The sequence below is a fragment of the Ceratotherium simum genome, chromosome 28, assembly GCF_057802395.1.
Source record: "Ceratotherium simum simum isolate JZ-2026a chromosome 28, ASM5780239v1, whole genome shotgun sequence".
In the NCBI taxonomy this organism is placed as follows: Eukaryota; Metazoa; Chordata; class Mammalia; order Perissodactyla; family Rhinocerotidae; genus Ceratotherium; species Ceratotherium simum.
The window spans coordinates 36,958,423-36,976,443 of record NC_141927.1 but is presented as its reverse complement, the minus strand read 5'-3'; the positions used below and the strand labels follow the sequence as shown (position 1 = coordinate 36,976,443).

The 18,021-nt window shown below is 45.4% G+C and overlaps 1 protein-coding gene across 15 annotated transcripts in view; it reads right to left on the bottom strand.

Annotated features, from left to right (window-relative positions):
- The window catches only part of LOC101399254 (mucin-16-like), a 118,212-nt gene that overhangs the window by 50,822 nt on the left and 49,369 nt on the right, over nucleotides 1-18,021 (bottom strand). Inside the window, exons 4-5 of one of the 15 annotated variants that reach the window (XM_087418550.1) lie at nucleotides 10,811-10,887; nucleotides 616-9,941 (exon numbers count right to left, since the gene is read on the bottom strand). The exons of the other annotated variants lie outside the window; for them this stretch is intronic. Of the exons in view, the coding sequence (XP_087274676.1) occupies nucleotides 9,795-9,941; nucleotides 10,811-10,887 (224 nt within the window). The 3' untranslated portion in view covers nucleotides 616-9,794. Of the gene's footprint in view, nucleotides 1-615; nucleotides 9,942-10,810; nucleotides 10,888-18,021 lie in introns of those variants that run through there. 15 annotated transcript variants of the gene reach the window in all.

Below are 18,021 nucleotides of genomic sequence, written 5' to 3'. Positions count from 1 at the left end.
AAAAATCCCTCAAAACACAATATTAAAAAAAAACAAAATCCAAATTGAAAATAGGTAAAGAAAAGGACAGCCATTTCACTGAAATGGATATACAGTTGGCAAATAAGCACATGAACAGATGTTAGCCATTTTGTGGCGATGCAAATAAAAAATCATAGTGGAATATCATAACTTTTCTATCAGCATGTCTTAAGTAAAATAGAGGAACACTCCCAAACGTTGGAGAGGATGTGGAGAAACTGGGTCACTCACATCACTGATGGTGATGTTAAATGATAGAGCCACTCTGGAAAAGTGTGTCAGTTTCAAAAACAAAAAACAAAAAAACATCCAAGTACCCCATGACCCAACAACTCAACCTCTGGGAATTTATCCCTGTGAAATGTGAAACAAAATGGAGTCACTTATGTCCAAGGGCTTTAAAATGGAGCTGGGAAGCCATTAACGAAATGGGTCTTATGCAGACCTCATCAAGCAGAACATGAACTTATTATTTTTTTTAATTGATCTTTTAATAGTTTACAACATCGTGAAATTTTTGATTGTACATTTTCGTTTGTCCAACACCATACACATGTCTCCCTTCACCCCTTATGCCCACCCCCTACTCCCACTGCCCCTGGTAACCACAATACAGTTTTCTCTGTCCATGTGTTGGTTTCTATTCCATATACGAGTGAGATCATACGGTGTTTGTCTTTCTCTTTCTGGCTTATTTCACTTAACATAATACCCTCCAGGCCCATCCATGTTGTTGCAAATGGGACGATTTTGTCTTTTTTTACAGCTGAGTAGTATTCCATTGTATATATATACCACATCTTCTTGATCCAATCATCAGTCGAGGGACACTTGGGTTGCTTCCACTTCTTGGCTATAGTGAATAATGCTGCAATGAACATAGGAATGCATAAGCCTCTTTGGATTGCTGATTTCAGGTTCGTTGGATAGATTCCCAGTAGCGGGATAGCTGGATCATAGGGTATTTCTATTTTAAATTTTTTGAGGAATCTCCATACCATTTTCCATAGAGGCTGCACCAGTTTGCATTTCCACCAGCTGTGTATGAGGGTTCCTTTTTCTCCACATCCTCTCCAACATTTGTTGTTTTTTGTCTTGGTGATTATAGCCATTCTAACGGGCGTGAGGTGATATCTTAGTGTTGTTTTGACTTGCATTTCCCTCATGACTAGTGATGTTGAACATCTTTTCATGTGCCTATTGGCCATCTGTATATCTTCTTTGGAGAAGTGTCTGTTCATTTCCTCTGCCCATTTTTTGACCAGGTTGTTTGTTTTTTTGTTGTTCAGTTGTGAGTTCTTTATATATTATAGATATTAACCCCTTGTCAGATATATGCTTTGCAAATATTTTCTCCCAGCTGGTGGGTTGTCTGTTCATTTTGATTCTGGTTTCATTTGTCTTGTAGAACCTCTTTAATCTGATAAAGTCCCACTTGCTTGTTTTCTCTTTAGTTTCCCTAGTCTGGGTAGGTATGTCATCTGAAAAGATTCCTTTATGACCAATATCAAATAGCGTGTTGCCTAAATTTTCTTCTATGAGTTTTATAGTTTCAGGTCTCATCTTCAGGTCTTTGACCCATTTTGAGTTAATTTTTGTGAATGGCGATAGCAGATGGTCCACTTTCACTCTTTTGCATGTAGCTGTCCAGTTTTCTCAACACCCTTTATTGAAGAGACTTTCCTTTCTCCATTGTATGTTGTTAGCTCCTCTGTCGAAAATTAGCTGTTCCTATATGTGTGGTTTTATTTCTGGGCTTTCAATTGTTTCATTGATCTGTGTGTCTGTTTTTGTACCAGTACCATGCTGTTTTGATTACTATTGCTTTGTAGTATGCTTTGAAGTCAGGGATTGTGATGCCTCCAGCTTTGTTCTTTTTTCTTAGGATTGCTTTAGGTATTCGGAGTCTTTTGTTGCCCCATATGAATTTTAGTATTCTTTTTTCTATTTCTGTGAAGAATGTCATTGGGATTCTGATTGGGATTGCACTGAATCTGTAGATTGCTTTAGGTAATATAGACATTTTAACTATGTTTATTCTTCCAATCCACGTGCATGGGATGTATTTCCATTTCTTTATGTCATCATCGATTTCTTTCAATAATGTCTTGTAGTTTTCATTGTATAGGTCTTTCTCTTCCTTGGTAAGATTTATTCCTAGATATTTTAGTCTTTTTATGCAATTGTAAATGGTATTATCTTTTTGAGCTCTCTTTCTGTTAGATCGTCATTAGCATACAGAAATGCAATTGATTTTTGTAGATTGATTTTGTACCCTGCGATTTTGCTGTAGTTGTTTATTATTTCTAACAGTTTTCCAATGGATTCCTCAGGGTTTTCTATATATAAAATCATGTCATCTGCAAATAGTGAGAGTTTCACTTCTTTGCTGCTTATTTGGATTCCTTTTATTCCTTTTCTTGCCTAATTGCTCTGGCCAAAACCTCCAGTACTATGTTGAACAGGAGCGGTGAGAGTGGGCAGCCTCATCTCGTTCCTGTTCTCAGAGGAATGGCTTTCAGCCTTTCCCCGTTGAGTATGATGTTGGCTGTGCGTTTGTCATAAATAGCCTTTATTATGTTGAGGTACTTTCCTTCTATACCCATTTTGTTAAGAGTTTTTATCATAAATGGATGTTGTCTCTTGTCAAATGCCTTCTCTGCATCTACTGAGATGAACACGTGGTTTTTATTCTTTGTTTTGTTGATGTGGTATATCACGTTGATTGATTTGCGGATGTTGAACCATCCCCGCATCCCTGGTATAAATCCCACTTGATCATGGTGTATGATCTTTTTAATGTATTGCTGTATTCGGTTTGCCAATATTTTGTTGAGGATTTTTGCATCTATGTTCATCGGTGATATTGGCCTGGAATTTTCTTTCTTTGTATTGTCTTTGTCTGGCTTTGGTATCAGGGTGATGTTGGCCTCACAGAATGAGTTAGGAAGTAGAACATGAACTTATTAACTGAGTAACGCTGCAAGAAACCTGAAGCTCATCACAGTGACGGACTTTTACTCCCCTCTAGCTAGCCTTGGCAATCAATTATGTTTAGCCCAGATTAGCTTTCTGCTTCCAACCCCAACTAACATTCTTTGTAATGCAAACCTCCCTTCTTTGCCTTTAAAGGCCCTGATTTTTACTCCCTAGCTGGACACTATTTGGATTTCTACCTGAATCTGTGCTTCCTAAACTGCAGTTCTTTGATCTCAAAATAAAAGCCTCTCTGCCTCGCATTTTAGCTCTTTATTTTTAGGTTAACATCCCAGAGAAATGAAAACTTGTACAGTAAAGGGTTGACTCAGCACATCTGGGAGGATCAGAACCTGCACATTGCAAAGAAAGATCTGGTTTTGCCTGACTCCTGGGAGGAAACTTCTAAGCCCTTGGAATGTCCTGCCTGACAAGAGTGCCTTTATAGAGCTGGGGCCTTGGATAGTTTAGGCGAATGATGTGATTAGTGGTGGTGGCCTCAGGCCATGTGGTATCAGTTTGACACTCAGGAGATCCGCTTTGTGGAGTTCTGTGAATTCTTCTAGGGAGTCATCAAACCAAGGGTGGTCTTAAGCACCCCTCCCCTGACTGATCCCCCATGACACTTAATGTTCAAACAAAATCCTGCTCATGAATGTTCTTAGCAGCTCTATTCATCACAGCCAAAAACTGGAAACAATTTAGATGTCCTTCAAGGAGCAAATGGTTAAATACACAGTTGGGGTAGTCCTGGAAATGGAGAGAAGTGTTTGGAGACATATATTATGGGAAGAATGGGCAGAACTGGGCAATGGGTTGTCTTTGACGTGGGGAGATACAGGATGAGAAACTTCTTCTAGAGTTTGGAATGGGGTCACTAGGTGAACAGTGGTACAATTTATTCAGATGGGAAATCTGGGGTACAGCCCAGGAGAGGAAGACGACGACCAAGATCTTAGGGTTGGATCATTGTTTTTTTTTTGCTGAGAAAGATTTGCCCTGAGCTAACATCCATGCCAATCTTCCTCTGTTTTGTATGTGGGTCACCACCACAGCATGGCTGACGCGGGGTGTAGGTCCATGCCCGGGATCTGAACCTGTGAATTCGGGCCACCAAAGCGGAGCATACCGAACTTAACCACTATACCACAGGCCCAGTCTCTGGATCATTTTTTTAAATTGAATATATTTAACATATAACATTATATAAATTTAAAGTGTACCACATGTTAATTTGGTACAGTTATATATCGTAATATGATTGCTATTGTAGTAATATTTAGCACCTCTATCACATTACATAATTATTCTTTCTTTTTGGAATAATTAAGTTCTAGTCTCTCAGCAAATTTAATGATTACAGTACAATATTGTTGCCTATATTCATTATACTGTGCATTAGATCTCTAGGGCTTATTTACCACGTGTTGCAAGTTTGCACCTTAAACACATCTGTCCTATCAGCCCACTCCTCATCCCCTGGTAATCACCATTTTACTCTGTTTTTACAAGGTTTGCTTTTTTAGATTCCACATAGAAGTGACTTGTCTTTCTCTGTCTGAAATCTCACCAGTTTGTCCTGATCAAAAAACAAAGCTGATTTGGAGCGAAAATTTATCATAAATAGTAGAGAAGAGTGCCTATTTTCATGGTGAAATTTTCTTATAAAGTATTACATTCCTTAAGGCTTACATAAAGATCATCAAAACTCCATTCGAGCATGCTTCTGTGTGTAATAGTGCTGAACTGCTTCTCTAGTAATAAACTTGCTTTAAGATTCTTGGGATCAGTAAGCAGTTGAAATGTTAGGAATATTTCAAGGCATGGCAATCAAAATAAGGACATAACTAGAGGAAGCATTAGAGGAATTGATTGAATGTATACAGGGAAAGCAAGTGGGAACAGATGACGGTAGACATTATGACTGTATAAGGTAATGTCTACAAAGTCTTTTAATACTTGAAACAGAAGCAGAGTTGGACCACGATCTCCTTTTGGGACGATTCCTTTTCCTAGGCTTCTTCACATTTCAGGCTCCTTATTGCCTGTAAAGCTGGTCACACCTCCTTTGTGTCCTTCACAAGGTCCTCCTCACACAACACTATTGGAACAGCTCAGCACTCAATTCTAGCCCTTGTTCTCTCCATTTACCCTGCACTGTCTTGGAATTCTTGTGCATTTCTTCCACCATTTCAGTTTCTTCTATTGTTATCTCTATGATGACAATGTCTAAAAACCATGTCCAGATTTCATTTCTGAGGTATAATCCCTACACGAATATAAAGGCACCTAAAGAAAACATATCTCCAACTGAAGCCATTAACTCCCCACTCACCAACTAAATATTCGTACTCCTCCTGGTCTCCAATCTCACATGACTGCTCCGATAAATATCTAGGGAGTGATGTTGAACACAAACTCTCAGAACCACATAAACAAAACCAAGCAGTGCTGTTATCAGTACACTGAGGACTGTTATCATCCTTCGTTTCCACCCCAGGATCCACACATGTTATTTCCACCCTATACTCAGTTTCAGTTTAAAAAGTCAATTCCTCAGAGATACCCTTTTAAAACTACTATGGAAGTAAGCATTCCTCTTCTCCTTGTAGTCTTGAATAGAAGTTGACTTTTCCTTCAGCCTCTGTGAAATAAACTAAGACATGATCTTTTGATTTAATATTACGTAACCTTTGAAATTATTTCAAATAATTGTAAAATGATTATAATCACACTGGATATTTCAAAAGTGAGACATAAAAGTATAGAGTATGATCCTTATTTTATAACAACAAATGCATGTTTACCACACATGGGAAAGTTGATTCTATATCACACTGAACAGTGGTTATCCCTGGTGATGAGATGATGAAGTATATGGCACGTTCTCATTAAAGAGCAATGTTTCTGTCAGGAGCCCAGTAGACTTGCTTTTCCCTTGTTTAAACTTAGATGCTTTGCATGCTTTAAATGAGGAACTCAAGCTTTAACATGTAGTCTCTGTCTCTCTATGGGTTGTTTTGTTTCAGTTTTGATGGGGTAAAGAAGTAAGGTTAATGTTCCTGAGGACCCTCCTTGCTGAGTGAACAAGCGTGGTCCCAAGGAAAGCCCTCACACAGTGGGGCTCCTAGATACGTGGCCAATGGGCACTAATTCCCTTTCAGTGCCTGACAAACAAGATTCCTCATCTTCTGTCTGCTATTTGTTCTGTTTTGTTTTGTATTATGTCTGCTATTTTTGAAGATGAAGACTTATGTCCAAAAGGAAAGTTCCCCAGAAATGCTTCCAGGGATGATGATGGGAATTTGATTTCCAAGTGAGTATTCCTGGCATCTGATTAAACTCCTTTGTCATTAATCAGATTCTAGATTGTTCTGGATTAGTTCCATCATTTCATGGTGATAGCATCATCTTCTACAAGCCTTACTAAAAATGATTGTTTTGCTTGAAAGCTTTTCCTTTGAAGCCACTGGTATGTTATTACTTTTATCAGCTTAAAAAAAATTAATCCTGTTTTTGGGTTTTTGTTTTTTTTTTTTTAAGCAGCTGGGTGTTTTTGAACTGAAGATGAAAAGTATTTATTAAGGAAGTACTCATGATATGCCCATAAGGATAGATCAGGGCATATCATTTGTTATGTGAAAATCCTAGAGTATTTTCCTCTAATATGTAAAATTTTCCCTCTCAAGAAAGTTTTCCTTTCTTTATGTTCCGTAACTTATTTTAAAGACTCAGTGGGTCATGTCTAGTAAGATAGTTCTGTTGGGATGAGGATAGTGCTGCATACAACCTGTCCTTCATGCCGTCTGGGCCTTACCCTACTTTACACAAAGGGCCAAGGGCTGGCCTCTTGAAGATAGGGTTATTTTTGCATTATGATTTGAGAGACGCTGAGAAGACCTCTTACTCCTTTCCTTATACCCCAAATTACAAATTAGAAACTTAACCTTTTAAGTCTTGAAGACTTTTCATCATGAGTCATGTTAAAACATGACTCTCTTGGATGGAAAGCAGCTGTCATGCAGAATCTTACCAGGGTTTCCTGCCAGCTTCCTTGGAGGACAGAGCAGAATGACCTGGTGGGGGAAGGGCTCATGACTGCCAGGCCTTGAGGAAGAGCTGACAGGAAGCTGGTTCACCAAGGACTTTCCATGCTGGCCCTGGTTGGCAGTAACAGCAGCTGAAAGCAACTTAAATGATTTTTATCTGAATACAGCTTTGCACAACTTCCTTCCATCTTACTTCATCCTCCCTGCTTCCTGTAATTGTCATATGGGAAGCGGCAGTTTCAGGGATTCAGAGAACTTACTTACAATACTCAAATGGTCTTATACGGTATTTCTTTTTAATTAAGGTATAATTGATATACAACATTATATTAGTTTCAGATGTACAACATAATGACTCAATATTTGTATATATTGTGAAATGATCACCACAATAAGTCTAGTTAACATCTGTCCCCACATATAGTTACACACATTTTTTTTTCCTGTGATGAGGATATGGTGTGTTTTAAGGAGCAGAAGAATCAACAATGATGTCATACTTTTCTGCATACAACTTGATGAATTTGGACATAAGTATACACCCATGAGACCATCACCACCATCAAGGCCACAAACATATCCATCACGTCCCAAGATTTCTCCCATCCCCTTTATCATTATTATTATTATTCTGCAGTATATTCTTATTCTCTAAGAACATAACATAATATCTACTCTTAATAAATTTTAAGTACACAATATAGTATTGTTAGCTATAGGCACTATGCTGTATCACAAATATCCAGAACTTATTAATCTTGTATAACTGAAACTTTGTACCTTTTGACTATCATCTTCCGATTTCTCCAACCCCACAACCCCTGACAACCACCATTCTAATCTCTGCTTCTAGGAGTTTGACTATTTTTGATTCCACATATAAGTGAGATTGTACAGTATTTGTCTTTGTCTGCCTTATTTCACTTAGCATAATGTCCTCCAGGTCCATCCATGTTGTCACAAATGGCAGGAATTCCTTCTTTTTTAAGACTGAATAACATTCCTTTGTATATATATACACCACCACTTTATCCATTCATCCATCAATGACATTTAGGTTACTTCCATAAAGGTTACTTCCGTATCTCGGCTATTGTGAATTATGCTGCAGTCAACATGGGAGTGCAGGAATCTCTTTGAGGCCCCGATTTCAATTCTTTTGGATATATACCCAGAAGTGGGATTGTTGGATCATATGCTAGTTTTAATTTTTGGAAGAACATTCACACAGTTTTCCATAACGGCCATATTAGTTTACATTCACACCAAACAGCTTGCAAGGGTTCCCTTTTCTCCACATCCTCATCAACATTTGTTATCTTTAGTTTTTTTGATAATAGCCATCCTAACAGGTCTGAGGTGATATTTCATTGTGGTTTTGGTTTGCATTTCCCTGATGATTAGTGATGTTGAGCACCTTTTCCCATACCTGTTGGCCATTTCTATATCTTTGGAAAAATGTCTATTCTGGTCCTTTGCCCATTTTTTTAATTGAGTGATTTGTTTCTTTGCTATTGAGCCAACACATAAAAAAAGAAAAGAAAATTTCCAGGCATTATGGATGCTTCCCAGTTGATGCAGATGATTTTGGATTTACAGTGGTATCAAAATATCATGTTTTGTGCTTTTTCTTCAGCAGTTATTATAAGATTAGCTAAGGCATGACAGATAATCAGGATCTTCCAGGTTTGAAGTTTTATAACACAAATAAGGTGAGTGGTGAAGAAGTTTTGATTATTTCAAGGGAATTACTGAGATCACAGTCCGTGGAATGCCGGATTGATAGGTATAGGGAGAAATTAAAGTGAGTATATGGTGATCTGACATCACTTCCGAATTTGAGGAACAGGTAGCTACTGTATGATTGTTTGAATAAAAATACTGGACATGAGGAATTTGTGGTGGGTGAATACATTTTCTGAATTATTTATTTTTGAACGTGATTATTTCGGTTATGTAAACTTGGGGGATAAGGGAGTGAGTCACTAAGAGTGGGGTGGTTGATGATGTCTCTACTGATTTAAGCTCCAAAGGAGCTATCAATGCCAAGTGGTCAATGGGTTAACCAAATGAGTAGTCAAAAAACACAGAAATGGTGGGATTTGGGACTTAGAAAAACTAGACCGGGGACCATGTGTCCTGAGAGGGAGTGCCAGGACTTGTGTGGTTGAGAGTGACAAGGACAAAAAAAGAGGAAAATCACACTCAAACAAGGAGGGGGTGTTACAAGGTGGTAGAAGAGAAATGATCTAGAGTAGTCCTGAGTTTTGACCTTGAGCTTTCTGTTCCTGACCCAAATCTGCTTGTTGATGTCCCAGGACACAGGTCAGATCTTTCCCCAGAGGAAGAGAGGGAGAGTAGAAGTACAAAACAGCCAAGATAGTTGCCCTAAGAAGGTAAGCTTTCTTTACCATTTGGATTCAATTTCATGATTTATTTTTAGAGGGAAGAGGAAGAGAAGTATGATGGTCAAGTCTTCACAGACAAAGCAGTGTTATTGTGGGAACCAACCCAACCCAAAGCCTGGTTTAAGCATCTCCATCCCTTTAAGGGTGTGCAGTTACATATTCAAGAGGCTGGTTACTAGAATCCATCCCTTCCTGGCAATGAGTGATCACTGGGAGGACACCATGGACCAGCAGTAATGGGTCTCCTGGCAGGAGAGACTGCAAGGACTCCAGGCATGCAGCAGCACAGGACAACTGTTAAGTCCTTTGGATATTGCCAAAGACTTGCAAAAACCTGTACCTAGTTGCACAGGTGAATTGCTGCCAGGTGTGCTCGTAGGTGGTCTGCAATCCAGCCCCATGCCCACGCTTGCCCGGTCTTCAGATTTGACAAGAGATGATTCCAGGAGCTGGTCTGGGCATTCCACAGCTCCACTGCAAACAGTCTCTGGTGATTGAGAAAGATATCGGGAAACAGGAAAGGACAGTGAAGACAGGAAGAGAGAGACTGGCTATATCGTTGACTGTGGACAGACTCGCTAGCAAGGTAGAGAAAGCGAGGGGCCAAGAAGGACGTCCTGACAAAACTATGAAAGAGACAGAAGATGGTGCACACGAAATGGCATACCATACTTTATTGATGTCTCTTTGCAGTCTCCCTAATGTTTTCTTGCTTTAAGCTCCTGAAACTTTATAATATACCAATACACTTATCTGGAAGTTGATCACATTGCTCTGGAAAGCAGATAGCCAAAGTCCATCAGAAACAACCCCCTCAGTCCATAACTAGCCTCCACCACACCCCTTCACTACCACCAGGGCCCACTAGGGGACTGGCACTTCCAGAAACAGGACTTGGACCTGGGCCAGACTCTGGGCTCCAGAGCAGGAGGGACAGGGGAGCTGAGGCCAGAGACCTTGTAGCCCAACCCTCTCTGATGACAGACGGGGTGACTGAGGCCTCAGGCAGGGAAGGGATGTGCTGGGCCACTGATGTGCTTCTGACTTGGAGGGGCCTGACTTCTCTCCGACCATGGGCAGGGCCTGAGGAAGAGGCTGAGTCCAGCAGACACAACCTCCTGCAGCTCTGGAGTCAGGCAGCTCTGAGCTTCACCAGCCCAGGGAACCTGGACAGCGGCTTATGCGGAGCCTCCATTCACTCATTGCTAAGATGGGCCTGACGCCCCAGCTCCCAGGAGTGGCTGTGAGGCTCTCCTGAGAGGTTTGCCCAGTGCTGAGCTCAGGGCTCAGTGGGGGGCTCTCTACTCCCAAACCTCAGGATCCTGATCCCCCAGCCCTACCTCCGGGCTCACTCACCTCCAGATAATCCTCCATCACAGTGTCCAGCAGCTGCAGGTAACTGAGAAACGTACCAAGGAAGGGGGGCCAACACCCTGTGCCATCGGGGTGGGGATAGTCATAAGCTTTCACTCTCAGGTGCCCACAAGTACCCTGCCCTGAAGCCCCTCAACTCAGCCTACTGCCCATCCCAAGGCACCTACATAAGTAGCATAGGACCCTTAGCAGCCTCCCCGCAAAATTCCCTCCTCCTCTCCCCTCCAGGAACACCAAACTCCCCCAGTCACCTCCCAGGGCCAGCTTTTGGAAAACCCCAGGGTACGTGCTCCCTGCCCCTCCCCACCCCAAATCCATCCTGTACCCAGACCTTCCAGGCCTTTTCCTGGTCACTTCCAATGCAGGCATTTCAAGCTCTGTGTCACCAGGACCCGGGCTAGAGGAGGAAGGCACCTCTCCTGGTGGAGGCCTCCAGCTGGGAGCGGGGAGCACCGTCTCCTCTGACTCCTGGGCCCCTCTCCCACAGGCACCCTCACCTGCTCCTGCTGCCTCTCTGGGCTCCCTGGGGGTCCATCTCCACGGTGGCCAACACAGAGGTCGCCTCCGGCCAGGGTCGATTACAAGGTCAGTGAGGCCATACTCCGACCCACGTCTTCCTAGGCTCATGACCTTGGAACCTGGACATCAGGCCCGTCACCTGGTACCTATGCTGCTCCTGCCTCCAGCATGTTCCGATTCGAGATCAATCCCAGCTCCAACACTCACTAATGTATGAACATGGCCTGCCCTGGCCTCCGCAGGCCTCTTTCCTCATCTGCAAAGTGTGAGGAGAACCCCACCTGCCTCCCAGGGTCTCCTGAGGACTCAGTGTCATCTGACTGTCATCACTGATCTACCATCACCCCCCCAGGTGGAACCAGCACAAAGCTTCACACGTTCCTGTCCTCCCTTGAACCTCACACCCTTCTGTGCGGCCTGTACCACAGACCATCTCCCTCCATTTCCTCCACTTCCCAGAGGAGGAGACAGGCCCACAGTGAGGCAGTGAGTTGCTCAGGGGCCCACAGACGAGAGGCCACTCCCGCTCCCAGCCAGAGGCCATGTTCTCCTGCCTTCACCCCAGCCCCAGCCCCACCACTGACCAGAGTCCTGTCTTCTGGACTCTTAGGGTGTGTCCCACCTGCGTCGCGCCATGGATGGAGAGAGATGGGGTGTTTCAGGGGGCCTGGTGAAACAATGCCTGCCTGCCCCAGCCCCCCAGAAGTCTCTGAACCTAGACTGGGCCTGAGGCCACCCCAAAGGCCTCACCTCCCTAGGAACCCCTCAGGACGGTCCCCTGCACAGAACTCTGCCTTCATGCACTCAGAAAGGGGACCGCCAAGTGCCATGTCTGACTGACAGGGTAGAGGGTGACTAGGGCACTAGGTGGTGATATTTGCTTCCTCTTTTCTGTGGAAACTTTTAACATCTGGTTAGGAAGGATCCATTAAGAATCCACCAATTTCCCAGATACTTCTCATTCCTGCTGGGGCATATAACATTGCCAACAGAGAACTGGGTAAGAATCCAAATGGGATTGATCTAAATGGGGTGACCACCATTGAGGTAGAGTGGGGAGTCACAGAAAGCACACATATCTGTCCCAGGACCAGCACTTGACCCAAGGCTGGGCAGCCCACGTCCCCTTGCCCGTGGGATCTCACGGTGCCCATCACTGGGGCAGGCAGGGTGCCCTCCCCTGTGAGGTGCAGTGAAGACAGAAGGAGCAGTGGGGACCTGACTTCCTGGGGACAGACTAGGACAGAGGTCCTCCCCTCTCCTCCTCTCCTTCTTCAGATTTCCAGCCTCCACTTCCTGCTCACCCACTGGTCCTTGGTACACAGCTGTCGAAATTTTGGGGAGCCCATCCTGAGGGGAGGGGAGGAAGGAAGGGAAAACTTGGGAGATCTGAGGGCAAATCCCTTTTGTTTAAGAACCCAGAAGATTCAAATAGCTTGGATGAGGGTTTTCACTGGGTTCTTCTGAGCCCCGAGGTCTCCGTGGGACTGGGGAGGGGGCTCTCCTGTTGTCACCTGGGGCTTCCATTCCTATATCTACTGAGCAGATTGTTTTGAACAACGCTGGTTTCAGTTGGACAGAGAGTTCCGTTGCTGCAAAGTGAACTCTTGAAAATCTCCAATTTGGCTCAAGCCAGGATTCAGCGTCAAAGGAAACTGACTCCTGAAGCAGAACCGCTGGCCTAAGGTCTCAGAAAGACTCAAGAGACCTGCCAACCAGGTCAATCCCTGTCCTCAGGGTCTGCTGTCTCCCAAGAGGTCTCAGCTGACTGAGGGGGCAGTGCCAGCGCTATGAGGGGTGTCTGGTCTACCCTGGTGGTGCTTGGATAGAGAGTGGCCTATCCACCTGGAAACCTTTCCCCATGCTTCTTCAGAAGGTGAATTGAGGGGCTCGGAAGGGCAGAGACAATGGCGTGCAGTGAGGAGAAGTTCTTGAGGACTTGGCACTCCTGGGGAAGGGAAGAGAGTGAGCTGTGAGGGGGAGCTGGAGCCCTGCTTCCTCTGGCTTCTGTCCTCTCAAGGACTTCTCCTGTCCCGAATGAGACAAATGCCCAGGCAACTTGTGGAGGTCACACCTGGGACGTGATGAGTAACACTAATAGGAAGGAGGATTTTAGCTCAACCCAAGGAAGGAGCCTAAGAAGGAAGTGAGCTTCCCGCCACTGGGAACAGGAGTCGGGGTCAGCATGCCCCTGGCAGGAGGGGCCTAGGGACTGCGCAGGGGACTCAGGGAGCTCAGGAAACTGAGGATGTGTTTGAAGTTTGTGGGAGTCCTTGGTTTTTGTCTATGTCCAATTAGGGCGCCCAGCACAGAATGACCCAGGACCCAATACTGGTAGTGAAGGGAAGTGGCATTTACTCCCAGCCCAGTCTCACTTCCCTCAAGCACCAGGACACTGCTCACACCTGCCCATCTCAAGGGGCATCTTCCACCCATTCTGAACACCCCTTGGATCCAACTCCCCATTCAGATGCACATTTCCCTGAGGCAGCTAAAACCAGTGGCTTTGTCTGTCTTCCATGTAGTCAAGTTCAGATCATATGCCTAATAAGTGCTGAGGCTGTTGAGGCCTCCTGGGCAGATGGGTGAGCGACCCAAGGACCTGGCAGCACTTTAGTGAGGTCCCCTCTCTCACCAAAGGCCCAGAATTTGCCCAACTTCCTCTCTGTGCTCCCGCATTCATCTGCACAGGCACCACGTGCAACAGGTGCTCTTAGTGTCCATCTCTACTGTCCACGTTGGGACAGTGAAGGCTCAGGGGTTAAGAAAGCTGCCCAGGTCACACAGTGAGTAAGTGGGAGAACTGCAACTTGGAGGCATATCATCGGATTCCAGATCAGGGAATGGCATGGCTGAGGCAGTTGATGGCACAGGGAAGGCCTGCCCCACCCACCCTGAGAGACCCTCTGCTCACTGAATCCATCAGAGTCAACTGCTCTGCCTCTTCTCCTTGGGGAGGAAACTCCAAGATCAGACATCTCCTCCCTCATCAGGTTTTTGGTGATCACAGCCCAGGGGCAGTAGGGCTCTGGGGCTGGATCCGGCTCTGTTATTTCTGCAGCTAGAGACGGAAGTGATGCTGGAGCCAATGGTTCAGTTGACTCCAGCTCAGGAGCTGGCACTGGTTGAGGTTGGTGCTTGCTCTGGCCATGGAGGGGCTGATGGGGGTGATGCTGGCTCCATATGTAGCACAGGAGGTGGAACTAGAGCTCGAGCTGGCTCTAACCCCTGAGCTGGCTCATGCTCTGGCTCTGGAGCTGGCTGGACCTGTGGAGCTAGCACTGGCACAGGATAAAGGGGAAGTTTCACCAATATAGCTGACTTTCCCTGTGACTTTCCAAAGACAGGAAAGACTTCACTGCCTTTAAGGGTACTCCAGCCCATGAACCCCAGTGCAGATAAGTTTTCCCAGACTGCAGTCCCCTCACCTTCCAGCTCTGCCTCAGTGGGCTCTAGATGCTCCAACTGGACCTGGAGAAGGTGGGAATGGCCCTCCAGGTATGAGCCAGGCAAGCTGACACGCACATAGGCCAGCTTCAACTTGAAACAGGGAAAGTACAGGGGTTCCCAGAAATCCTGCATCTGGTCCAGCCAGGTTCCCACCATAGAAAAGACGGCACTGGAGGGAGGCAGTTGGGCAGCAGAGTCAGAGGCCTGGCCTTTCCTTCCACACTGCTCTCCCACGGCACCCTTGTTTGGGTATGGGGCCCTATGCCTGCCCCTTCCCCTGCAGAGGAGAGCTCCAGCCCCAGCCCCAACCCCAGTGTGCCTGTCCTGGCAGTGGCAGGGCTGCTCATCCAGCAGGTAGAACAAAGAGTCTCTGTGTCTCTCCTTCCCACTGACACTCTTCTCCCAAAGGGCCTGGACACAGCCCACTCCAACCCTCCAGGAGCTTGGGCAACTGCTGAGAATTGAGGCAGGTTTGTGAGCAGGTTGCTCACACACCTCCTGTTCTGGGCCACTGGTGATGGTGGTCAGAAGGGGTGGATGTGGAGAAGGAGAGGTAGATCAAATGGGACTGTGGCAGAGATGGGTCTCTAGCGGACAACCCAGCTCAGCCTCCCCTCTGGTTCCCAGAGGGCCTCAGACCCCATCCACAGTTCTCTTCGACTCCTGTCTTCCTGGAGTAGAAGCCACTAGACCTCAGTCCTCCCACGGGAATCAAAAAATGAGTGAGATCAAGGGTTCTGCTCCGCCCACCCCAGCTATACCACCCATACTCTGCCCCCACCCTATTCTGTAGAGACAGGAGGCCCTCCTTCTGAATCCACAGACCACTCACTTTTTTAGTTGGTTTTCTGGTCTGTCATCCTGGTCAGAATATGGGAAGATGCCTCCAGATGTAAAGGAGTCTATGAGGGCATCACATGTGATGTATGGTGGACAGGTCCTGAGAATTACGTCTAGTGTGACTGTCTGACTCAGACTAGAATTGAGGCCCAGCGATTGTGTCCGCTTCATTCACTGAGTTACGCTAAGTGTGTCAAAAAGTACTGCATGTCAGTGCTTAAGATACATTGTTGAATGAACTCCAGCCAGAACCATCCCAGATATCTCAGTGGGCCTCAGGCCCCTCTGCTGCCCCAGAGATCCCTAATTGGCTGTGACAAGGACAAGGACCAGGACCAGCTGGATAGAATCTCAAACTTGACAGGATGATTTCCACGTGCTTTTCAAAACTCAGAAAGGCCACATCCCTGTGATGGGTGAGGCAGACTATTTTTTATAGGGGAGAGAGAAATAATCACCATCAACAACCATAGCACGTCCAGTAGCCCTCTCTGCAGAGCCAGGCACCAGGTAAGCACCTGCCATGGCTGATCCCATTAGTCCCTAGGAGAACCCTATAAAGTTGGTCCTCTCCCACCCCACTTTTGAGAGGAGCAAAACGAGGCTCAGAGAGATGTGGTGACATTCCCAAGACACACAGATGGCAGTGGGCAGAGTCACCACTGTGCTGAGGAGAGGGCAGGCACTCATGTAGTGAACAGCTGGTCCAGGACCTGATGGGCAGTGTTGAAGGCCAAGTAGCTGAACAAGAAGGTGGTGATGTTGGAGATGTTGCTACCTGGGAAAGCTGGTACCATGGACTCTGACAGATTCTCCATCATGCCTGCCTGGAGGGCCAGCATCCTGCAGGCCTCATTTAGGTTCAAGGTTGACTCATCTTGATACTGGGCATTATGAGGAGGGACATACAGTCAATAGCACCACCATGAACCACCAGGAGGATGGAGGTCTGGAGCTCACCCAGGAACTCCCAGCCCCTTGGGGATGTGTGCATGAGGAGGGACAGGAGTTCCCACACTGAACAAGGTTCTAGGCTTTCAAAGCACAATCTGAGTTTGGGTGGGGGAAGGATTCTACAATTAGTTCCTTCAAGGCACTTGGTTAACTGAGGAACAGCACCTCCCTGTATTAATAGCCTTTATTAAGAGCACCATCCCAGTGAATCTTCAAACAAACGTTCCCATTATAGAGATTAGAAAACAGAAGCTCAGGGATGCCAAGTGGCTGCTCAAGGTCATGCAGGTCAGAACTGAGAACCGCCCTAAGCCAGGGCTGCATGGCATTCCCTCTAAACTGCCTGAGGCTTCAACTGCCCCGGATATGGAGGGAGACGTTCTGGGGGAACCTCACACCTTCCCAGTCTGGAGACAGTGTACAGGGCAGAAGCACTCTATGAGAATCCCGTTGACTTCAAAAAAAAAGACACAGACTTTTCTTCCTTTTAGATTAAAGGGCATTTTGAGACCCTCATCATGGAGATCCCAGATTCAGCAAAGGGGAAAATGCGTCAAGATTCCAGGCAGGGAGAAAGCCGATCAAGGGCAAGATCTGAGCAGATGACTGAGGGAGGAGAAAATTCATGTGGCTGGTAAACTGCTAACAGGTGACTCCCAGTTATCAGTGGGGCAATTGCAAATCAAGGAACACTGTGACTGCATGGAACAACTTGACACCAGATTGGTAAAAATTGAAAAGAATGAGAAATCCCTGGAGCAGGCTGGAGGCAAGGAAGCTGCCACATCAGAGACTGCTGCTGGCAAAGGCACCACTACAGCCTTTTTGGTTTGGAATGGCTATAGTTATTAAAATTTTACATATGCGTATCTTTCCACCAGCAGTCCCATTCCTTGGTGTATGTGTCCAGCAGGGCATTAGTATGTATTATAGACCGAGTTGAGTCCCCCAAATTCACCCATCGATGTCTTAACCTCCAGAACTTCAGAATGTGCCTGTATCTGGAATTATGGTCTTCAAAGACGTAATTAAGGTATAGTGAGTTCATTGGGGTGGGTCCTAGCCCAATATGACTAGCATCCTTACAAAGGGTAAGGACACATAGAAACTCAGAGGGAGGACCATGTGGACTCAGATGTAGAAGACAGCCATTTACAAGTTAGGAGAAACCAACCCTTCAAACACCCTGATCTCAAACTTCCAGCCTCCAGAATTATGAGAAATAAATGCTTGTTGTTTACGCCACCTAATCTCTGGTACTATACTATGGCAGCCAGAGCAAACTAATACAGTCTATGAGGACACACTTAAGATATTCCCTGCAGCACTGTTCAAATGGCAACTGAATTGAATCAGGTCAAGGTCCAACAGCATTGAAAGGCTGCATTGCTGTAGCAAATGGCCTCCCTTACGGAATATTATGAAGACAA